Source organism: Mastigoproctus giganteus, chromosome 2, assembly GCF_048544385.1.
Source record: "Mastigoproctus giganteus isolate SK-2022 chromosome 2, ASM4854438v1, whole genome shotgun sequence".
Lineage (NCBI taxonomy): Eukaryota > Metazoa > Arthropoda > Arachnida > Uropygi > Thelyphonidae > Mastigoproctus > Mastigoproctus giganteus.
In genome coordinates, this window is record NC_143576.1 from 141725311 (window position 1) to 141751453 (window position 26143).

At 37.9% G+C, this 26143-nt stretch overlaps 1 protein-coding gene across 1 annotated transcript in view; it reads left to right on the forward strand.

The window, feature by feature from the left end:
- The window catches only part of LOC150089623 (1-phosphatidylinositol 4,5-bisphosphate phosphodiesterase epsilon-1-like), a 634994-nt gene that overhangs the window by 67639 nt on the left and 541212 nt on the right, over positions 1-26143 (forward strand). Inside the window, exons 5-6 of the mRNA XM_090390053.1 lie at positions 8103-8250; positions 14428-14674. Of these exons, the coding sequence (XP_090246179.1) occupies positions 8103-8250; positions 14428-14674 (395 nt within the window). The remainder of the gene's footprint in view (positions 1-8102; positions 8251-14427; positions 14675-26143) is intronic.

Sequence of the window (26143 nt, forward strand, 5' to 3'; positions counted from 1 at the left end):
TCTTGCTACGGTTTGTGCGCTTAACTGATACTTGAAAGGTTGTTCTGCTGCATTTATATCCACAACTGTGGTCATGTGACTTGCAACGTTGTGGGACAAACCATTTGTGTGCACAGCAGGGGTGTACCTAATAAAGTGGCAGCACAGTGTACATCACAATGTACAAAGAATATATAAGTGGAAAACTGAAAAGATAATAAGCTATCTTCATGTCATATTGCTGGCTTGCGGCATTAAGGCGAGCTGCGAGGAGAAGGATCAGGGAAGTACAATTTAAGAATGTATTCCCAGTCACAAGAAAACTTAAAGTCAGCATCTAAAGATTGTGCACATGAAAGTAACTGAAATGGCAGAAACCTATCGGATAGGTGGAGACGGCTGAGATGTGGGCACAGAGTTGGAGTCGCTCTGAGAGACCCTCCAAGAGCACAGGTCCCAGAATGATGGTGCCGATATCTTGCCAGTGATCATTTTTACAGTTGTAGTAAGGCGCTTCACCGTATTCAGCGTGGGAAGCCTGTGATTTTTACCAAACTGGCCATATCAGTTGTCCTTAACTGTGGAGGAAGTTTGTTTATGACCCATTTTAAGAGCCAAAACTCGTTAGAAAAGAGTGGTTGAATGTGCTAAGGGCAGCAGATGCCCGTTTCTGTGCAGCATATAGAAGCGGAGAGTATACTATGGTTTTTATATATCTTCTAGTAGTCGTTACTTTATTATTATAATGCAAATGCTGTTTGACCATCCATCTGAGTCGAGCTGCCTTGGTGAGCCGCTTTTCCACTTGGTTACCAAAGCAGAGCTTAGGATCAAAAACAACTCCTCCGAGATCATGTATGTATGTATGTTTAAAAACACTATGTAATTTTCCTGTATGTTTATATAGGAAAATTACATAGTGTTGGCTGAATATAGGAAGGCGTTTTCTTTAATGAGAATATCATAAATTCAGACGTTTCTGGATTTATTTTTAGTCCGAACTGGTTGAGATAGATTGCAAGTTCCAGGAGTATATTGTTAATTGATGCTATTATCATACGATCATCATGTGGAGAAATTAGTGTGAGGAGTTTCATTTTGTTATCAGCATAACATGGAGTATCATGTCTGGACTCAACAAGCGGAGAGATAAGCGCTGTAAACAAGATGTATTGTATATATTATAATCCACTTGTAGTGGTCGTTATTTTATATTTATTTGTCCAAAGGCATTTCAATAGAACCGGAAATACCTTTGGAAAAATAGATCCAACCATAACTGAATGAGATTGAAAAGTCATAAGTCTAAAATGAAAAGTGCCATTCTGTCTGTATTAATGGCCACCCATTCGCTCTCTTGAAAGAAAAGTGCACTATAGCAATGAGTACTGCCGTTACGATTGTAACTATTTTCCAGGTAAAAAATTCGTCTTTTTGCATTATTACTGCTATAAATAAAAATGCCATTTTTTTTTTACTTGCGTCACATTTCTTCAGATGGTGTAAAAAAGTGAATTACGTCCGTTGCTTCAAGTTTTTCAAAACAAAAATAAAATAAACTAGTAATAATTACTTATTTTCCTTGATTTTGACTAGTAAAAATAACCAGATCGAGTCAAGAAGAAAAATAATTCTTCATACGTACTCATAAATAAGACCTTTTGAATTTCAGTATCAACCGTTATACTTCTCAGAATAAACTAACTGGTTTTCCAGAAACGTTAAAATTAAGTAGAATTAAGCTGTTGTTATTACTCAATAAAAAAAAGACAGTAATTCAGAGTAATAAGAAATGTTTCTTATTATGGTATATGGCTACTGAATAGATAAAACTGGGCCTTCCGATTTAGGGGCCACATTTAATTATTGCCAACGTTCAAGAAGTTAGAGGCATTAGAGTTGTTAAATTGGTTTCATTTTAAATTTCCCCTTGACTATTGATAAAAAAATTAAAAGCCAATCGATAATGATCGAATACTAATTGAAATCAGCATCTAATAGATAATCCAAACACGCTAGAATTAATTCACATTTCTGTAAGAATGAATACTCCGATGAGGATATTATGCAGATTGCGCTATCTATTCGTAGATAATATGTATAATAGAAGGCTCTATTATACATATATTATCTATGTTTTGTACGATAGGGGTCAACAAGGTACAACACTGTTATGCTTTGTGCTAAGTTATTGCAAGACGCCTACGAATCACATAAACATCTTCCTACGCACAGCGGTGATTGCACAACACGAGCCATTCAGACAATCAATAATGTAGCAGCATGCACTTGTTTCTAATTCGTCTAATATCACGAGATACATTTGAATGAAATCCTAAAACTATAACAGTTAACGCAGAGAATTATTTAAAATTAAATAATATCTAATGTATACTAACATTTTAGACTCTTGTCACTTTTCTTGAGATGAAAATTATCTGAGCTAAATTTCAAAACTAGCGATGAAATTTAGTAAAAACTAAATATTTTTAGTAAAAACTTACTAAAAATATTTAGTACGTTTAAAATTACTGCGTCTTTGTGGATTCGTTTATTGTGTGTATAAATATACTACTGGTATACAGCGCTTCTCCACAGATGGATACAGTAAAGCTGTATCCAGCAAAAGATGAGGTGAAAATTGAGTTTCAAATGCAAAATAGACTACTAGAAATATTGCAGTTGATTAAACCACATTTAATAAAATGGAAAACATCTTGGTATACTGTTTATTTCTCTGGGCCGCTACTACTCAAAATATGCATTGTATTCCCTATTGGCAAATGCATTCATCAGATACAGAATTTATGCCTTCTTGTTTCCGCTTAATTTTCTATTCAAATTCAAATATGTATATATATATATATATTGTTAAATTTGGCTAGTGGAAAAATATTTGTCCTATCAATACCTATGCTTTGTCATATTAATCAGGGACCTTTCATTAACTACACCGACTCATTTCATGAAATGCTCTCTCAGTAACAGCATAACATGTTCGTGATATGCAGTATAAAGCGGGCTGACTGATATGTATGAGTGCTATATGTGTAAAATTCAATACGAAAATAGGCAAGACAAAAGATCTAAGTGATCTTAGATCTTAGATCTTTAAGGCAAGACAAAAGATCTTTAAATGCATCTCCAGACGCGACAGTATGAGCATCAGACACACGTGACACAGAAGCCTATGATAGATACAAGTTCATCTGTACAAAGGAGGTTAGGCAGGCGAAGGCAGATTACGAGAAATCTTTGGCAAGAGATGCAAAGAAACACAGCAAAGAGTTCTTTACTTATGTAAACTCTAGAAGGAAGGGGATGAATCATATTGGTCCACTTGATATCGATGGTTCAACTGTTGATGATCCTGCTCGGGTAGCTAACAAACTAAATGAAGATTTTCCATCGACATTCACACATGAGGAGTTATTCAGCGAGGGGAATGCCATAGGTGTATTCAACTCTGGCAGTAAGCTTGATAATCTTGTAATAACTGAGAGTAAGGTAGAGGAGAAATTGTGGAAGATAAACACAAGGAAGGCACCTGGGGTGGATGGGATCTATCCAGTTATATTAATGGAGGCAGCAAAGGAAGTAAGCAAACCCTTAGACATAATTATGAGAGTTTCCTTGGACTCGGGTAGTACCCATGGACTGGAGATGTGCAAATGTGACCCAATTCACAAAGGAGGATCAAAGGCTGACACAAGTAATTATAGACCTATTAGTTTAACTTCTGTTCCCGGAAAATTAATGGAGGCACTGGTTAAAGAAGCACTGCAGGTTCGTCTAGACAAGACTTCAGTTATAGCTCAGACACAGCAGGGTTTTGTTAAGGCGAAGTCGTGCCCGACCAATTTGATTGGATACTATGATGCAGTCACAAAAGAACTGGATGCAGGGAATAACTTTGATATTATATACTTGGATCTTAGAAAGGCTTTTGATATTGTTGCACATGGAAGACTGCTGCACAAATTGGAGCAGTGTGGCATTGGAGGCAAATTGCTGCTATGGATAAAGGGGTGGTTGAGAGGGAGAAGACAGAGACTGGTAATCAATGGACACTGCTCATCGTGGACTAATGTTATTAGTGGAGTCCCTCGGGATTCAGTATTGGGTCCATTATTGTTTTCTGTATTTATAAATGATATTGATGATGGTATATCAAGCTTAATGTCCAAGTTTGCAGACGATACGAAGGTTGGCAGGGTTGTCAAGGACACTACTGACACTATGCTACTGCAACAGGATCTGGAAAGGTTGAGCAGATGGGCTGAGAGGTGGCAAATGAAGTTTAAAATTGACAAATGTAAAGTACTACATATGGGAAACAGCAACCCCAGAGCTACGTATCAACTCTGTGGTACTACACTGACAGTGGTAGAGAATGAAAGGGACCTGGTGGTGGTTGTGCAGGCAGATATGAAGTTTTCTGAACAGTGCAGACGGGCTGCAAGAGTAGCTCGTGGTGTATTGTCGATGATATATATGAATTTTTCTAGGAGGGATAAGGAGGTGATTATTCCCTTGTATAAGGCAATAGTCAGGCCACACCTAGAGTAGCCTGACTACTCTACTGTATACAGGTCTGGAGGCCTCATTTCAAGAAGGATGTAGAGATGCTGGAACGAGTACAGAGAAGGGCAACAAGATTAGTGAATGGAATAAAGGGGTGCTCTTACGAAGAAAGGCTTAAGTTTTGCAAATTACAGGAGACTAGGCACCAGCGAGGTGATCTGATAGAGGTGGTCAATGCTGATGGGATTCTTCCTCTTGCTCAGAATAATCACCTGAGAGGGCATAAATTCAAATTGAGGAAGGACAGATGTAGGATAGACGTGAGGAAATTTGCCTTTAGCCAGCGGGTGGTTGGTTGGTGGAACAGACTTCCATCCCTTGTCGTGGAAGTTGATAGCCTAAATAAGTTTAAGGCTCAGCTGGACAGGTATTTCGAACGAACAGAGGGGTGAAGTGGAAGTGGCTATTTTTTATTTATTTATTTTATTTATTTATTTTTTTTTTGGCTGAAGCTGCATAAGCTTGCTTTCTTGCATCAAATGCCTCTACTAATGCATATCGGAAACTGCAATCCTTCTGAGGTTTCACAATACATCCGAAACTGTCTCGGATAAGATTGCTCCAGTAACCAAATAATACCTACCCAACGGTGATCATATGATCGGAAACAGCTCGTGATATGAGTGCTCAGTTGAGGCTAACACTATTTGTGCAGTGTAACAGGAAGGCTACAGTCAGTCAAAGAACAGTCTAGCACAACAGTGCTAACCAGAACAGTTCAAAGCGCACAGCTCATCGAACCTTGTCACGGATGTGTTATCGCAGCCGACCACAGAACCGTGTACCACTGCTGTCAGCACAAAAAAAAAAAAAAAAAAACCAAGAAGGTACGGTTCCATTGGACTGGGTAACACCAATACTAGACATTGGAGAAGTGTAAAAACGTCTGCTCTGACGAATCCTGGTCTTGCTGTTTCACGCTAATTGGAAAACCAGGATGTGCCGAAAACAGCACGAGTCCATGGGCAGGCGTTAACTGTCAATATTACAAGCTGCTGGTGGCGGTGTAATTATGTGGGGAGTATTTTTGTGGTGCTCATTGGGATCCCTTGATACCAGTGGGGTAAATTGGATGCCACAGAGTTATCTGGAAATTGATTCTGACCAGGACGCATCCATTCGTGGCTACACTGTAGTCAGTGCGTCTGGAGAAAATAAAGATAATAATAGTCATCTGAGAATAGATTCTTCGTACAGAATAATGCTCCAAGTTACAAGGCCAGAATTATACCGAACTAGTTCCACTCTCATTGAACATAAGAGTGAATTTTGCCTACTGCCATGGCCTCCCCAGTCATCCGATCTCAGTCCAACTGAGCACCTATGAGATGATGTGGAATGAGTTTTTTGGAACAGAGAACAGTAATTTTAACAGTTCTGAAACGCAGTTAAGTCAAAGTGGATCAGCATTCCTGTGGCACGCTTTCAACATCCCGTTAAGTCCATGCCACCACGAATCCAGGTGGTTTTGGCAGCTAAAGGGGTTGGGGACTCACCTAATTAGGGAGATGTAGCTAATAAAGTGACCACAGAATATATCTTGGTTAAGGTTTTCCTACAAAGCATGTTTCTTTTTTAGATATTCTTGTCAAAATGGAAATGAGGTCAACAGTTACAAATGAAATTTCAACCTTTTTACAAGATGAAAGTTCAACAGCAAAATTCAACTTTTTTTTTTTTTTTTTTTCAGTTTATGTTAAAAGCAGAAATAGCATCTTGCTTCTAGTGTTTTGGTTTATGATTTAATTTTATTCACTATTTGTGAATGTCTGGATCAAACACTTTCTGTTCTCGTGCGTTATGGTAGGAGGCGTCAGCAACTAATTGGTAACCATTGCAACAATATGAAACCTTAAATTGCAAGATGCTTACCATTTTGCAATTGTTGGACTCTTTTGACAGGGACTCTATTGTAAGCGACTCAAATTCTGCACTTGCTATCTCTAGAGGAAGATATCCATTAAGAGCTAAACATAGAGTGAAAGGCATGCACGAGTCCAACAATGTCGCCCATAAACTACTCATTATTTATTGCACTGCGTTGGTTGCTCGTTCAGCAGCCTGTGTGCTGCTAATACAGCATAGCATTTTAAATTTGAAATTAGATTACTGACCGATTTTTATTCATTCGCTTCCAAACAAAGAATTGTAATTCGCAATTCCAGTTGTGGCGCGATGCTAAATAATTGATGTTTGACAGAAAAAAACAACATTCATTCAATTCTGTTTGAATATTAATATGATAAATTAAATAATGACTAAATAATCAATAGCTAGCAAAACAAAATAAATTCCACAGAAACCAATCCAACCCATAGTCAGTCTCAGTGCAGTGGACTTTATACGTATATTAAAAGATTCATGAGGACAATGCGTAAACCCTATAATGACAGAATAAGAAAAAAGCTCAGAGAAAAGATATCCATTACATTCTTACTTGTGATGGAAGGACACATTCCCCATCAAGAAGGTGGAGTAACACCCTGATAGGAATTTTAAATTCAAAGACATATTTCAGAGATTGGGAAGGTTACTTCTTGTATAAAACAATTAAAACGCTGTTGTTACTAGAACATCTCATTCACGAGCTTGCAAAATGTCAAAGTAACATAATAAAGTGGACGCTCGATTCTTTCGATTTCATTAACGATTATCTTGATCAAACGCTTTCCATTTGCTCCTCTATAAAGGAAATTTCAGGCCCAGTTTATAGACTTTCTTCAACTGTTCTGTACACCCATGTAAATTGACAGCCCTTCTTAAAACAAGAATTTTTTTTTTTCGCTGGGTGAAATGATATGCAGTTGATTGGAAATGCTTTATAAAGATAAAGATGTTTGTTAAACTTTGTTTTTTTACGCTCACGGACGTTTATATACTTATACTTAATAAGACGTTTACTTACTTATTTCATTTGAAATAAGTAAATAAATTTAACTTACGCAGGAAGAAGTTATTTGTTATTATCTTTGGAAAGAAAATAAAAAGTTCATCGTTTATGCTGGTCTGATGTTAGCAGTAACTATCCAGTCATAAAACATGTATTTCGCTCGTCATTGGTAGACTCTCATGACGCTACAAACATCCTGTAACTTGTCAACTATAACAACGTTCTTTTGCTTGTTTGTTTTTGAATTTTGGAGCATCGGGAACTCTGGCTATAGTGCGCTACTGCAGTTTTGTTGTTGTAATATTTTTGGCGCGTCAGCGACTTAGACCATATTGCGTACTTTGTGTCTGAGTTGCTTGTGTTCTGTGGTCGATTTACCTGTTCGCTGGACGAAAAACCTTAGTTTCCGGAATCAAAAACCATCCCCTGAGACCGACTAACTCAGCCACATTGTGAAAATGGCCCATAAAAATTCCTAGCGCCATTGACCGGATTCGAAATCAAGTATTTTCTACCTGGTGTGAAGAGGACGGTGAATATATCAAATGTACTATCTGCGAAGGCTGTGCTACTGCAGTAGTTTAGCAAAGTAAACAATTACCTTGTAGGTATTATTATCGTACAGTTCATATTTTTATTTGTTCTGCAGGTGGCGCCACTGTAGTTATCACTGCCTTCAGATTCTGAGTGCACGAATTTTGCAGTACGTCAGTCACTCAGAAGACGCCCAGAAGAAGTTGATGGAAGAAGTGCATTTAAAAATATTAGTATCAGCCTTAGATTCAACTCATGATCCTGTGAGTAAATTTTCTCTTTAGCTCAATAGGAGAAATGAAAACTGGAAAATTTAAACATCTGCTATAATGTTTCAGTTAATATTTGCATGCTACTTTTACATACACTTCCGTTTAAAAGTTTGGAATTACAACGTATGACAACAGTTTTGTTGTAATTTTTTTTTTTTAAATTAGTAATTGCAATGTAAGCTTTAATAGAAAAAAAAAACACGCTACAAAGTATTTTAAGATTTTTTTTATTAAACACTGGAATATTTATAGCAAAAAAAATTTAATTATTAATATTAGCAATTATACTGATTTTTTAATCAAAATATCCTCCACAAGATTTTATCACTGCCCTACACAGACGTGGCATTTGGGCGTATTTTTTTTATAATAGTGTCTTGACTAACATTGTTCCAAGCGATATGCCAGGTTCCCATAAGCTTTGAAGATGAGTAGCATTCACAGACTTGGTGATCTAGGTGATACCATAAAAAGCTCTATTGGCCTGACGTAGCCGAGTGGTCAGTAGCGCGAGTGCAGTAGCACACGCTCTTTGAGTGAACTGGAATTCAAGCCCTTGGCTGATAAATGCAATTAATATTTGTATTGATTGATTTATTGTAAATTACACTGACCTGGTGGTCGTGCCGGAGTATAAACAAGAACAATTTGGGAAGCCACACCATAATCTGCGAAACCTCCTCCTCCTCATTTAAGACAGTGGATGTAGACACTGGAGATTCTCTGTTTCTATTGAACTCAGCTCGGATTTCGGTATAGTAAGCCGTCAATTGCGTTTGGATATCAGTATTATGATCTTATCTTTTGCTTCAGTTGTTATGCGCGGTCGTCCTGATCGTGCTTTGCCCTTTTAACCGACTTTCTCTTTGAATTGTCGAATGGTAGTTTGCACTGCTTTAAAGGATACACCTAGATTTTTTGCCAAAACTTCTCACGAAATAATTTTCTTTATACAGAGTTATAATAATTGCACTTCTTTTTTCAACACTCAGAAAACACACAAAACCTACACGAAATACTCTTTCGATTTTTTAAGTTACAGTTGTTACTCCTCAATTTGTGTTATTGCAAAACACTCTAGAATCATCTACAACCTTCTATAATACTGAAGTAAAACTATCACTTTCTAGAATCATCTATAACGTCCAGTAATCTTCTACAGTGTTCTTCCACATTCAGGAGTCTTTTACACCTTTCTGTAATATTCTAGAAATTTTTAAAATATTATTATTATTTTTTTTATACTTGAAAGAAAATATTTTAATAAAGCTTTGGTAAACAAGTTGGTCCAATTTTAATAAAACCTAAACGTGATTCCAAACTTTTAGGCAGGAGTGTATGTACTGACATATTTTATGAGTTTATCTTCATTGACTTAAAAAGGTTACCATGTCAGTAAAATTTGTTAAACTTCTTCGTAGTCATTTACACCAAATATATGTTATTATTACTGTTAAATTAGTTTTATTAATATTTTATCTCAATCCCTGAACCGCAGTTGCATAGGGGTGGTGTACAATGACGGAAACACAGATCTAATAAAAATAGCCAAAATAGAATTATACAGGATATATTATTCACCTGACTGCTCAGTAGGATTAAAATTTGATTGTAACAGCTATTGTAAAACGATTTCATAAAGGAACTCAAAAAAACTTCTTCACTAAACTTCCACATGAGCATCTTTGGTAGCGCGTCGAATGTCAGACGGTAGCCGATTTCGTTCCAAGTGTTTTTAAGCATCTTTGGAGAAATGGCAGTCACTGCCTGTTCAATCAGGTCTTTTAACTCTGTGACGTTGCTAACTTTTTTTGCATACACCTTGTCTTTTACGTAACCTCATCCAAAGAAATCCCTAGGTGTGATATTCATGGAAGAGGAGACCTTGTAATGGAACAATCCAAAATGGGTTCCCCCTCCTCATCTCCGCGTTGTGTACTCTGTGTACCACAGTACTCTGTGAAGGTCAGAGATTTTCAAAAAGTGTAAGTTTATATTGTGTAGTGTCGTCGTGTAGTTCCTCTGACTTTTTACCCGTTGGGTCTCTAGTGGGATACCCGTTAACCACACGTTTCCCCGAATAGGCAGGTAAGCCAGTAGAGAGATCGCTAAGTACTCTGGCATGTCCTGCCACCTATTTCTCAAAGATTTCAGTGGCAAGGGCCTATTGCATGAAAAAAAAAAAAAAAAAAAAAAAACGCGCGCGCAATATGATAGGGAAGACAGCCCCAGAAGTCAAATATGAGCGAAGAAATATGCACAGTTTCTCGCCCTTCCATGAGAGAGGTAATAGCGTGTACTGATTCTAGTCAAGTGGCACCAGGGGTTCTGAAAAGGCGATAAAGTATTTGTTGTCTAACGACCCCAGGGATTTCCCCCATTTCCGCCGGAAAGGTGATAATGTGTCTCGCATACCCTGAAGAGTGATATCTCTGGTTCTCAGAAAAGTCAGAATATTTAGTAATTCAATTGCCACAGAATACGCCATTGGATTTATCCTCCTTTTCTTTTTTTTTTTTTTTTTTTTTTTTTAGAAATCTCTCTCATATCTTACCATTTGATTATCATTAAATATATGAGAAATCAGTGCTCCAAATCTGGAATTTTTGTGGGAAAATTTTTTTTTTTAAACAAAATAAAATAGTCTTCTTTTGATAAGAATCTGTTTATTATGATAAATTTAAAGCGCAACGCCGTCGTAGCCGAGTGGTCAGAAGCGACCGTGCAGAAGTACACGTGCCTTGAGTGACCGGGATTCAAGCCCGTGACTGCTAAATACGGTGCTGCTTCTTGTATACTCTTCTGACCATGTGGCCATCCCGGAGTATGAACAGAAAATTCATTCAATACATTGTTGAATTAACCAGTATGTTTTAATCATGACAACTTCATCATGCAAATTAAACACATATTCCGCTTTCTGGGAAGTATGAAAGATGTAGCCTTTCATCTTCTTTATACAAAAACGCAATTCTTGTTGCGTTTTTGTATGAAGAATGGCAGCGGTTTAACTCTAATATATATATATATATATATATATATATATATATATTATCATCAAGTTATAGAAGGGAGGATTGAATTAAATTTAGTTTTTAAAATGGAAATTTTTAATGCTACTAGCAACCAAAAAATTTCAGAAGCGGCAATGCATCAGAGTGAAACCTCTTTATTCCGGAAATTGTTGTCTGTACGGTTTAAATGCAAGAAATTAAAACATTGTTCATCCAGAAATGTAGCGACAACCATTTATGCGGCTGCATAGTTTTAACAGTCAACCAACGAAATTTTCGGGGCTTTTCTGAGTTATCCAGAATGCAAAAGAAAACAGTTAGTAATGATGAAAGACTATTTTGATGGAGCGAAAATTTCTCCCAGTGTGACTTGCCTAATGGCGTTCAAATCCCATTTGCTGTAACTTTAATAGATTATTGGTAATGGTAATTTTTCGAGACATTTGTTCCTTAGAAACTTTTGCAGGATCAATGGCGCATAAACTACGAGGGGGATATAAAAAAGTTCGTACCCTGACCTAGATAAAACATCAGTAGGAAGATACTGTTTTTAATATAAGTTGTCTACATATTCAGTAACTAACGTGTCAAATTTCATTCCCTTAGGTGATCGTACACCAGAGGTGGAGCCCGGAATCTGAGGAAGGACGCTATGGGTGACAAAGTGGAGTATCGAGCAGTGGTCAAGTTCCTGCATTTGCAGAAAGCTAAGAAAAATTGACGAAGAAATGAAAGCTGTGTATGGGCAGAATTGTCCATCCTATGACACTGTGAAAAAGTGGAAACGGGAGTTCCAGTGCTGTCGTACAAGTGTCTTTGACGAGCCAAGAGAAGAAAGGCCATCCACAGACAGTGAGACAGTTGCAAAGGTTGAGCAGCTTGTGACAAACGTGTAAGAATTCATTTCATCACAAATGCAGTGGGAATTAGTTATAGGTCTGCCCACAGCATTTTACATGACCATCTGCATATGTCTAAGGTCTCCGCATGATGGATTCGAAGATTTCTGACGCTTTTGCAGAAGCAGTATCGAATGCAATGCTCTCGCCAACTGTTGGATTTGTGTAATGCGGATGTTGAGAACTTTTTTGACTGGTTGGTGACAATTGACGATTGTTGGGTGTACCAGTATGATCCGGAGACTAAAGACATGTCAAAACAGCGGAAGAACATCTCCTCCCCATCTCCTAAAAATGCAAAGACCACTCCATCCTCAAAGAAGGTGATGTCTTTCATGTCTTGGGACAGAAAAGGGGTTATCCTGACAGATTACCTATCTTGTGGTTCCACACTTACCGGAGAATATTACAGAAATCTTTTGAAAAAGTTATGTGATGAAAGGCGAAAAAGTGTGGAATGTTAATCAAAGGTGTCCGTCTTCTGTCAGACAATGTACTTCTCACACAGCCGTTGTCCACTGCGGCTTCGAACTACTGCAGCACCTACCCTATTCTCCTAACCTACCACCGTCAGACTTCTTGTTTCGAGAAATGAAGAAACCATTGCATGGACGTTGTTTCGATTTGTCTCAGGAAATCATCAGTGAAGTGGAATCATGGCTTCAGGAAAAACTTCTATGGCAATAACTGATCCATATAGGGAAGAAATGTGTTACTGTACGTGCAGTAACACATTTCTTCCCTATAAGGATTAAAGTTCCTGTGAAATTTCACCTTTCTAGGGCTATTATTTATAGGTAAGGGTACGAACTTTTTGATACCCCATCGTATATTGGAGAATCCCTGCTAGTCAAATATCGTGCATGAAGCTTAAAAAAATAAGAAATCATTGTTTTTCACTTACGATGTCGAACTAAAACCAGGAAGTGATTCGATTATCCTACCGTTGACCAGTAGGGTAATCGCCTATGGTTGGACTGTTGTATCTGATCACTGGGCAGCTGGCTATCGGAAGCAGGTATAATCACGACGTTCGAATTGCACAAATGACAATGGTATTTTTCAAAATGCAGCTGACTTAAGTCAGTCTCAGGCAAAGGTCGTATGGTTCCCTCCCATCCCTCGGAAAACCGAGTTTTTCTTCCTGAAAAGGGCAAACCGACTGAAGGGCACGCGCAATTACAGGCATAATATACTGACATCTTAAAGCCTTAGTTGCTTTGGCAACTAAGGCTTTCAGGTGTTACACGATAGACAGAGCACAATGACTTCCCTAAATTACTAGGGAAAAATTATGCTGATACGATTGTGAGTCATTCTATTAACTAACAGAGATCCCTACAAGCGTACATAACATTTATATGAGGAGTTTCAAAAATAGGAGGAAATTCGGATTGATATGCACGAATAGGACTTTTACGTTTGTTAGTGCCGAGTTTCTTATGCGAATTTATCTGCGTGAACGGTCTGGAAAAATTTGGGATTTAACCTTTAATAGCTTAAAGTGAATTGCTGAGTGAAACCATGTAACTTTGTTTTTATTTCATCAATATTAAATCCTAAACGTAGACTGATCACTAACGTATGTACAAATTAGCATACAGATGTTCCATGTGATGTGCACAGATTCGTGTATAATCAGTCATTAGTTTGGCAATAAAAAGCAGCTCTAGTGTTATCTGGTTCTTTCCTGAATGTGTGCTGGTTTATGTCTCATTCGAAAAAAAAGTGGTCAACAATCTTGTCAGTAAGGAGATTCAAGCACACCACCATCACCTTATCAGGAGAACGGTTTTTCGACTGAGCGAATTCAATCAGGGCCTACTATTCCTAATGATCATTCTTTGTGTGTGATCATCGCCATCCAAAATGGATGGCAGTGATCGCACAGCATCAGCATTCATCGTTAAACTGCACATTCGCAGGAAGTCCACGTTACTACCCTAAAGCCAACTTTGAAGCCACCAAGATTGTCCAGTGGTTATCACTACAACATGGTCTGAACGTATTTTGTTCTGGTTTCAGCACGGCTACAATGCTGACACCTTCAATTTTATTACTTCGAAACAAACATAAAAGCTGTTAGATAAATTCAGTTTTTTCATTTGTCAATTGAGTTTTGTGTGACACTTGCATTGAAAAATATTCTGACTACTTAATGTATCCACATGTATCAAAAGTAATTGATGAGATTGCTGCTTTTGCTTCAGCTTTTAATTCATAAAATCATTTAATATAAATTATCTATCTTATAGCAACTTCTATGTCTGGTGCTCCAAATTGTGGCTACTCTGGCGATCCATCCTCGACATCACCTCACTTTAATACAGGCTGACATCCCAGATTGTCTCACTCAGCTTGTTTTGCCATCTGACGAATGGTACTATACGAACCACAGCACAAAATATGCCCGTTATGTGAAACATCACGCGGCACGAGTACTGGTATACGTAGGGCAAGAACAGAGGCTAAGAAACAAAGTTTATCTGTTTGATATGCTCGGTAAGACTTTTCTCATTATTGATATTTAGTTCCATAAAATTAAATGGTATTAAAAATCATTGACAAATCGATGTAATTAATATTATTGCTAATTTTAACTGTGACTTCTGAAGAAAACTGCTGAGCTCTCTAAGGGGAAAAAAAAAAAAAAAAAAACACTCATAACACAGATAATAATTTCTTTTTGTTTGCATTGCTATTGTCTGAATTAATCATTTCAGTTTTAAAGCTTTCCTCTCATATTCATTCTCTAGAAATGAAAAAAGCACCTACTTATTGCTTAAATTCAATCTTTGAAATATCGGGAACTCAGGAACTTTTAAGGATCAAAAAACTTCCTGAGCCTGTTCAAGTTTGTAATGAGCACAACAATTACAGTTCCTTCCTATTATTTGATGATGCTTTAAAATAACTGAAATGGTATTTAACTATGAAGTGAAAAGAAATGAGGTTCCTTAAGGTGTCTTTACTTTAGGATGGGAAGTTCGAGCATAAAATAAGTGCACTCCATGTACTGATGCTATAACAAAGAAGGTATCCATGATTTCTTAGAACATAGGTTTTCACACTGGGATGGAGTGTTTTTTTTTTTTTTTTTGGTAGTTGTTGGCGCATAGGCTTCTGTGGCCATAATGCACCTCCGAAGGTTTTTGCAGTGCAGTACAGTACAGTACAGTACTTTGATCCGAGCCCGAGGCGGGAATCGAACCCGCGACCTTTGGGTTGCCAGGCAGGCACTTTACCCACCCGGCTAGCCCGGTCGGCGGGATGGAGTGTAAACCCATTCTTAGGTGATTCACAAAACATGAAATTAAGCTATAAAATAATTTTTTTTGATCTTGTAGACCCGAGAAAGGTGGTTAGTAAGAGCATAGAGGGTTTCGGAATAATTTTCAGAATGAAAATGTTTGAGAAGTAATCGCTGTGTAGGGGCAAAACCTTGAGTTTAAATAAACATATAATAATAAATTATTATCCTCCATGGTGGGGTCCCACCCACGGGACGGGTATTGGTACCAAGTGCACAGGGTGGTTGCGCAATAATAATAGCGATGGCCCAGTGGTTACGACACTGAACTACCAGCCTGATGGACCCGGGTTCGAGTCCCGCTTTGGCGAAAGCATTACATCACGCTGGGAAACCGGTGTAATAATAATAAACAAAAAAAAAACGAGAAAATCACTTCAGCTCTTCCCCAAGGTCGATGAGGACGCCATAACATCTCTTTTAAAGTACATTAAGGATTCTTCTGAGAAATATGTTCTTATGGTCTTTATAGACTTCGAAGGAGCATTTGATTCGGTATGGTGGGAAAGTGCCCTTCGACCTCTAGTGCTTGCAGAGTGTAATAGTTACATATTTAACACTGTAAGGTCATACTTTCAGGACAGATTTATTACTGTGCGTGCACGTCATCTGTCATATAGTGCCAGTGTCTCGAGAGGCTGTCCTCAAGGTTCGGTTTTGGGACCTCTCTTTTGGAATGCAGTTTTAGATCAGTGGCTTGTTAAGGAGAGTACAGAGGTTGCTAAGATAGCTTATGCTGATGACCTTGTGATTGGAGTTTCTGGGCGCTCCAGACTTATATTGGAAAGAAAAATACAGTCAGTTTTAGATGATTTAATGGAGTGGGCCAATTTGAACAAATTGAAGATCTCTGCAAGTAAGACCTGTTTTATGGTTTTTAAGAAACAATTTGATTACGGCAGGCCTCCAAGAGTTCTTTTAGGTGGTGTTCAAATTCCTTATGTTGCTAAAACTAAGTATTTGGGATTAATCATAGATGACAAACTTTCCTTTTTCCCACATGTTTCACACCTAAATGTAAAAGTAAGACACTTTACAGGCTCCATTGCTAGGATTTCTCGTAAGGAGTGGGGATTGAATAAGAGAGTGTTGTCATTGTATTATAAGACTATTTTTCTCCAGATAGTAGCATATGCGGCTGTTGTTTGGTTTTCTGTGGTAACTAAAACTAGGATTCGATCGAAACTTTTATCGCTTCAGCGCTCTATGTTATTAACTTTATTGAAAGTACCTAGAACAGCGTCTACAAACGCCCTACAGGTAATTGCTGGTACCATGCCATTGGATTTATTTATTGTCTACAGAGGGTTTTTGTACAAATTGAAAAAGGGTACATCAGTAACGTTTTTGGATATTACAATTGATTTGGAGAATAATATTAAAGAAGAAAAACAACGAATATGGAACAAATTAATGGATTTATGGCAGACCAGATGGGAAAGTGGTGATGTTGGAGCTGTGACGAGGAAATATATTCCCCAGGTGAACTATGCATTGGCAAAAACCGTGGCATCTTGGTTTACGCCTTCTACAAATACACTTCTTAAGAAGTACACTTCTTATTTGTTAACAGGACACGGCTCACTTAGGGCCAAATTATATGAGAGAGGGTTGGAGACAGATCCTTTCTGTACATGTGGCGAGCAGGAGACTTGGATGCATGTAATTTTTTTATGTCGGGAGTATAAAGACCAAAGGCGGATTTTGATGGCGCATATTCCTGACTTATCATTTGATACAGTGCATTTGCTTATTGCAAATCGTGACTGTTTTAATTTATTTCAGGAGTTTTCAGCTGCTGTTTTTGCAAGAAGAACTGTTCTCAGAGCCTTTCTTCAGAGGCAAACCTAGTGTCTTAATTGTCTTCATGGAATTTCACTATTGGTTTCTGCATCTGGCTGGCGGCTGGTGTGCTGGACCTGATTCATGGTGTTGGGTCTGGTGCTCTGGTTGGTTGTCTTTTGTGCTGCAATCATGAATACTCCATTCTGGATTCTGCCGTGCTGGATCAGCTTCATTGCGTCGGGTCTGGTGGTCTAAAGCGTCTATTATCCATGGCGTACAGTTGGAGATTGCTCGATAGTACCGTTATTGGTTTTGGAGGTTCCAGTGCATGTGAAACAGCAGCTGAGGAAATATTCAATTGAACTGTGATTTTTGAAGTTTATAGTTGTGCCATCCAGACTATTGAATATTATTGTTGTTTTATTATATATATATATATATATTTTTTTTTTATTTATTATTTTTTTTTTTCCCTGCTGGCTCCCTGGTGTGGCCAACCCGGGGCGCGGGATTGCTGGCACTCACTGGTATTGCACTACCTCCAGTGGGTGCGGGATTTCAAGTGCGAATAGCGCTACAGTAAAATCAGACTCAAGTAATTTAACATACTTTTTAAGGACTGCTTTGTAAAGACTATATATTCCCAAGTTCTCAAAGTAGATTTGGGCTTATGCCTGGGAGCTACCCTGAATAAGAACACACTTGCACACACACATGAGAGTTTAATGTTTGTCAGAGCATATAATTATATGTAAATATATCTTGTATATAAATCATGTATATACTTTTATGTACATAATGTTGAGACTATATTGTGTGTAATTAATAAATGAATGAATGAATGAATTCCATAAGGTCGAAGTAACGACTGAGGCAGATAATGGCGCCATCTGGTGTTACTCACGATTATTACCACTGGACGTAAGCCGAAGCTAAACAGGACCACTACCATAGATGGATGATGCATCTATGGTAGTGATACTGCATGATGGATAATACCGCATCGAGTGTGGCGCAGGATAAAGTCACTCGCGCTCAGGCCTTAGGCAGAGAGGTAGGTTCGAAAAGTCGAAATTCAAATAACTGTCATCACACTTTCGTTTTCGTCTTTTATTAGTTGGTTCCTGTTTTTTCAGTTTGGATTTTTGGGGAACAAAAGGCTGCGATTGTTCATCCTCACTTTGAAGTGGGACAACATTTTCGTTCGTTTTAATCGACTACAGTTGCAATACTAGAAATGCTTGCTTCTCGTTTTAAAGTTCCTTTTTTCAACCACAAATCCATGGTCATTTATTTTAATAATAATATTTCGAAATACTGTTTATCAAAAAATACTGAAATTATCGATGGCCTCCGTAGCCGAGTGGTCATGAGCGGGAGTGCAGTAGCACACGCTCCTTGAGTAGACCGGGATTCAAGCCCCTGACTGCTAAATAGGTCGATCTGCCAACCCGCAGTGGACCAGCGTCCCAGATTATGGTCCATTTTCCTCAACATTAATTGTTGATGAGGAGTCCATCCTGCAGTGGGTTGATAATGGCTGCAGTTTACCCTTTTTTTTTTATGTATACAAGGAAGAGTAGTTATATCGGTTCGCTTCCCAAGGCGTTGATCTCCTTGTGCTCTGACGGCTGACACTGCATCATTCCCAGGTATTTAAGTCTCTCCTTGTCTTATGACTTCGACCTCTTTACTATTCTTCAGCTGGTAGTTTCGGCCGACTAATTTCCCCTGATGCAATCCGCGGGTCTTGCATTTCTCTAAACCAAATTCCATTCTAACATTGCTGAATTCGTCGCTAATCCGATATCTTCTTGGTTATTCCAGGTTTTTTTTTTTTTTTTTTGCACTGTGGGATTCGAATCCGAATATATGATACTGGTAGTCCAGCGTCGTAGCCTCTGGGTTAATCGCGTTCCTTATAACAACAACAGTGCTCTGCAAATTAAGTGCGCCGTATATTTCGTAGGAGTGCTGTGAACTTTGTTTATTTATTTTTTGATGGATTCAATAAATCATGAACTTATTTTAACACTCAGCAAAGAGAAATATGTAACTGAATTTTTTCTGAGAAGGCTGCGGGAGTTATTGAGAGATGAACTTGGTGGTGTTCGCCGGCTGGCTCTTCACTTCGTATAACTTGTCGTTTGGTTAACCAGCTTTCTACTGTAAACGAAATTCGTCTGCGCGAGTAACACAGTGGTATCGTCACCGTCCTCCCCACACCGGGTGGAAAAGACCAGAGTTAGAGTCCCGTCGATGACTCGAGGAACTTTTATGGGCTTTTTTCACTCCGTTGCTGAGTTAGTCGATTTCAGTCGTAGATAGCAAGCTTATTTTTCCCCAGAAATTGGGATTTTTCGCCCAGCAAAACAGGCAAATGGAGCAGAGGACACGCGCAATTTACAGACACAATACACATGGGTAGATGAAGTGCTTTCTAGGCGAACCTAATATAACAGTTTGGTTTGTAAAAGAAATTCAATAAAATTTCGTTTATACTAGAACTGAATTGAGTGACTGAGTTCTACTGTACTGAATTTTCAGTCATAAATTTGTGAACCATGTCACCGTGCAAAATTTTAAGAGTGCTGTCAGCTGCAGATGTTTCATAACCACTGGCTTATTATGGGCAAATACCATTTCCCGGTTCCTGAATACATTCGCTGACTTTATTGAAAATGCTCTAAAACAATAATATGTTTGGTGAATATGCCTAGGTTGAACGTGCATTTTTGAATTGTTCCTCCAGGGTACAGTCAGATTTGAACTCAGAATTTTCCAAATGAGTGGCAACAAGAAAGCCCATTATAGTGCCAATAGGACGTATATAGTGAATTTTACAAAAAAAAAAAAAAATAAATAAATAAGTAATAATAATAAATAAATAAATAAACCTTTAATATATATATGGGTTAATTAAGTTTGCAGTGAAGTTGTATTAGACAGGACAGTTGTCTGTACCAGATTCTACCAGAGAAAAGGCAAGGACGGATTAAGGTTATAAAAGTAAACCTCGCCGAACTCAATGCACCATAAAATTAGGCGAGTGTGGGCAAAATACTTTTTTTTAAGTTGACAATAGTTTGTTGATGCTTCTTGTGCATTAGAGGCTCATGTTTATTGGCAAAGACTATCTCAAGTGAAATTTTCATTTATCGCTATCCGGCATTTACTTTTTATAATTACTAAATCTGATTGATAATACGAGTCAATATGGTTTGCCCAACAATGACTCTTAATAGCCTGATGATTTGTATCACAACTAATATTTCTTTGTATCATAATCTGCTACATAACATATATCATTTGTTGGTGTTTATTTATTTATTTTTTTTTTTTTGTAAAATGCAGACGTCCTATTGGCACTATAATGGGCTCTAGTTGCCACTCATTTGGAAAATTCTGAGTTCAAATCTGACTGTACATTGGAGGAACAATTAAAAAACGCATGTTCAACCTACGCTGCAATTAACTGATCTCAGGCGGAGCGAATAGAGTTTTTTCCCGTGAATTATTTGGATTTTTTCAGCCCACAAAGGACTCCAAACAATAAGACTAACAGTCTTACACATACACAGCCTGGCTGTTCTCCTTCCAGAAACTTTTAGTTTGCAATTAATAGCCCACGTTAATCCAGGTTATATTGAGAATCTCGAAGTAATCGCAGTTTAATTTCGATTACACAATATACAGTATCATGCCTTTGTGAAGGTGATTAATATAGTAAACAAAATATTTTGGCGTTACATTTGACCTGCGTCACCGATCAGGACTGAGACCGTTTATACTCATTATCATTAGAGCGTGAACTCATTGGGAAAATGCTTTAAACATTGCTGTTTGCAAGGAAAATTCTCACTGCGATAATTAAAGATCATGGTGACATTATATGGCTCTGAGACTGAACTTGAGAAGTGGAAAATCTGATGATTAATGTTAAAATAACAGAGATCATTGGGAAGGAGAGATCAGCGGATGTAGGAGACATAAAAGAAAATAAACGTCAATGTAACAGTTCTGAAGTGAGAACGAGGTGGTTTCTCGAAATGGAGAGAAGCACCGTGTTGTGATACTAAGATGGTGCTAAAAGTACAGTGCAAATCGTATAAGAATGATTAGTCCTGCAATATTATCATCAGGTAGAACAAAGCGCAGTGAAGAACAGAAACGAAAATGAACGTACATGAAGGATGGGTTGTTTAATATTTGTGTCGAAGCATCTAAGGGCATGAGGCGTCAGTATATCATATCTATAAATTGTGTGTATTCTATGTCGATTTGCCTGTTTTCGATGAAAATTTGTTTCAGGAGCATCATCAACTTAGGCCATATTGCTCCGCACATAATGTCTGTAAACTGCATGTGTTCTGCGGTCGATTTGCTGTTTGGCTGGAATGAAAAACCAGAGTTTCGGGGAAGAAAAAGCTATCGTACCCTCGCTTAAGCTTGACTAACTCAATCACTTTGTGAAAAAGACCCTTCAAAATTCCCCGTGTCATTGACGGGATTCGAATTCATGTCTATAAAAATTCAGAGTTTTTGAGAAAAATTCATGCAACCGTCGTCTGATGCCGAAAATTTCAACTACAGTCTGAAGAAGTGCATAAAAGTTCCCCCTGAGTTCGAAGATGTTCACAATTGGCCAATGGGAGAAACGATTATATATCTGTTGTGTCTATAAATTTCGTGTATTCAATGCCGGTTTTGTATGACAGTATTAAAAACTCTTATTAGGTCCTGGAGAAATTCATCCCTCTGACTATGCTCCTGATTGATATTATCCTCTACGGCAGGCAGACTCTTTTTTGTTTGTAATTACAGAAATCAGATATGAGTTCCAAATTGGTTCTCATCCGCTCATCTCATGGTTAAGTATTCCACTGTAACTTCTGTATTTTATTTAAACTATGAGAAACAGTAGTGGAGAGCGAGGTCATATCCAGGAGCTATCTATTAGGAGTGAAAAACTGAATAGTATCAATGGAACCTTTTCCTGCTATGTGCCGGCAGAACATTTAATGCAATATTTCTGGGATCTTTTCCCGTACTGTGGGAGGAAAACTTCAGCGTAGAACTTCAGTCGGAGTAAGTATCATAGAGATTTAGAAATCATGAGATCTGATTTCTTTTATGCTCTTTGCAAGTTAAGTATAATTTGATTGAAATCGTCAAACGAAAATCTGTACATAATATAAGCAAATTTTTCAAAGCCTTATATGTTTTTCGTTTTTCTCAAACTTGATTTTTAACGATATATGCTACTTCAGTGCAATTGTGTCAAATAAAATTGAACCACCACAGCTTATAGGCTCAGATTACAGAACTTTAAAAATTTATTAGTTATACTAATATCAGGAAGCATTAAGAAGTTTGATATTTCTAAAAGAAGCATTGTAGTTATGTTTATGATTGAACCAGATTGAACCTCTGCCACCATCTGGACTAGTTAATACCTGACTGCTTCAGGTCGTGGCAGAGACAAAGTGGTCTATTTAATTTCAAAATTATAAGTTAGGTGTTTTTAAATTAGGTTTTTAAGTGTTGATGAGCTGGAAACGGTATTAGCTTTGTATGATGATAATATGATGTAGTTATGTTTATTAGTATTAGTAATGGCCGCAGGGTGCAAGAAAGCCTATGACTTATGCTACACCAGCAAAAAAAAAAAAAACCGAATAAAACAATGATAAAAAAAAAATTTAAATAATAACAAATAATAATAATTAATAAAAGAAAAGAAAATTAAACCTATCATCCTATACGCTTCCCTCGCCCGAAAGTACTATCCAGATGACCTTTGAATTTCCCCAAACTGTCAGCCTCTACCACCCATGTAGGCAACTTATTCCAGTAATTTATAACTCGCTGGCTAAAATAAAACTTCCTGCAGTCGAACCTTAACATTTCCCCCCGTAACTTGAATTTATGCCACCCCTAGTTCTAGCATCATTTATAATCTTGAAAATTTCGTCCTCATTCGTTTTACTGATGCCTCGCAGAGCCTTAAACACCTCAATCAAATCTCCTCTAAGGTGTCTAGTTTCCAAACTCTGCAACCCACATATTTCTTCATAAGGGCGCATTTTTGACAATCTCACCAGGCGAGTTACCCATCTTTGCACCCTTGAAGCTCGATGTCTTTCTTTAGGTGCGGTCTCCATACTTGAACACAGTATTGCAAGTGTGGTCTAACAAAAGCCTTATATAATGGGATTATCACGTCCCTATCTCTACTTGCAAAAGTTCGATAGGACACCATGGGACTTCCTTGCAACCTGTTTACAATGCTCAGAGAATTTCATGTCTGACTGTATCGTAACACCCAAGTCCCTTTCCTCCAGTACTGGGTTTAGTTGAACTCCAGCAAGTGAATAAGTTATTTTGGGATTACTGTTTCCCACTTGTAATACCTTACGCTTTGTTGGATTAAAGCATAGCTGCCATTTTTCTGACCATTCCTGAAGTCTATCTAGGTCTCTCTGAAGAAGCTCAGCTTGACAGTGATCATTAACTACTCTACCAATTTTAACATGATCTGCAAATTTAGACATCACGCCCTTTATCCCTTCATCGATGTCGTTTATGAAAATTAAAAACAATAGTGGTCCTAATATTGATCCTTGGGGAAGCCCCACTTCTTACATCAACCCAATCTGAGGAATAGCCATTTATCACAACCCTCTGCCTCCTGCCCTGAAGCCGTCCTGTTATCCATCTATGGATTTTCCCAGTGATTCCAACCTGTTCCAGCTTATAAAGCAATCGCTCATGTGGGACTGAGTCAAAAGGTTTGCTAAAATCTAAATAAACAATGTCGAAATTATTCCCTAAATCCAGCTCGTGAGTGACCCTTTCAAAATAGCGAATCAGATTTGTTAAACATTATTTTCCCTTTACAAAACCATGCTGAGTATCCTTGCGAATTTCAATTCTATCCAAATGATCCTGAATACCACACTTGATCACTGCTTCCATGATTTTCCCTACCACTGAAGTCAGATTGACAGGTCGATAATTTCCCAAGTCACTCTTAGAGCCACCCTTACGTATGGGAGATACATTGGCACTTTTCCAATCCAAGGGAATCTCCCCAAAGTATGGTGATGCTCGCATAATTAGCCTCAATGATTCAATGCACTCACTTGCCGCCTCCATTAAGATTATAGGTATATTCCATCAACTCCAGGAGCCTTACTGGCCTGTAGACTCGAAAGTTTTTTCATTAAATAATCTTGCGAAATTTCAATATCATTAATTACATATTTTTCAACTTCGCTCCCACAATTTCCCATTGCCACAAAAGGTTTTTCATTTGTAAATATCGATGCAAAATAACTGTTAAGTTCATCTGCAACGGCAGCTGGTGTATTTAATACTATTCCCCTTTCCCTTACGTAAAGGTCCGATCTGGTTTTTTCTGCTCTTCTTGGCATTTACAAATGTATATATGTAAAGAATTCCTTATCCCCCCCTCTTTGCTCTGTTTTCTAGTGATTTCTCATAAACTGCCTTTGCCTGTCGAACCTTTTCTGTGGCTGTATTACTGATCGTCTTGTGGCTTCAATACTTTTTATTGCTTTGCTCTGTTTTCTAGTGATTTCTCATAAACTGCCTTTGCCTGTAGATCCTTTTCTGTGGCTGTATTACTGATCGTCTTGTAGCTGTTATAGGCTTCAATACTTTTTATTACTCTGTAACCTTTCCATGCCACCTTTTTCTGCTCAAGTAATGTGGCAACTTCACTATTCATCCAACGTGGAACCCTCCTCATGGAGTATTTTTTTAATGGTAAATACGCATTCAAGGCATCTGTGATTAATGTTTTAAAGGCATACCACAGTTGAATTTATTCATTCTCTGGGCGATATCTACCCAGTTAATAGAGGCCATGTATTATTATTATTGTTATTAATAGCCATATGGTGCAAGGAAGCCTGAGGCTTATGCTGCACCAGGAAAAAAAAAATTCCCAAGTTACCCTGAGAGAAGAGTCAAAAGTAGAAGAGAATCACCAAGAAAGAGAAGAATGATGATATCCAGCTCAGGACCCTGGGTGTGCCAAGCACATACTCACCAGATGTGAGCCCCCGGGGTTATGTAGTACCTTAAGGCATCGTAATTTCCTTTTCTGAAATTAAAACCCATTCCTTTGCCTTTTACTACTGCTACATCTCTCATCATCATCCACCGTAAAACTCCATGATCACTGCCTGCTATTGGTTCCTCTACTGTCAGCCCTGTTATGTCATCTGATTCATGAGTGATGATGAAGTCTAGGATATTCTTTTCTCTAGTACTTTCCCTGTCATGTTGATACAACTAACAGTCATCTAGTTGATTTAAAAATTTTGTTCCCCATGCCGAGTTTCCTTCCCATTTACTCCAATCAATCAATTAGAAGCAAATTGAAATCACTCATAATAAGACATTGACGCTTAATTGCCCATTCCATTTGCATATACAGGCTTTCGTCATAATTTTCACAATCATCTGGTCTGTAGATTACTCCTTCTCGCATTATACCTTTGTTTCCAACTATCTCACACCATACAGATTCTATACTAGCATGTGAAACGTCTGAATCCGGGAAAGCTATCGTCGCACTCAGGCTGCTTCTGATAAGAAGCATTACCCCATCACCCCTTCTATCTACCCTGTCCTTCCTAAATACATTATACAAGCCGTACTGAAACTCATTGTTCCCAATTTCCGGGTGGGACCACGTCTCCGTAAGCCCTATTATGTCCGCGTTAATTGTTTTAACAAGCAGTTCGAATTCGCTCATTTTATTGACGACACTTCTAACATTACTATATAAACAATTAAGACTTACTGTTCTTGTATATGTGTATTTTAGTGCAATTGCATCATTT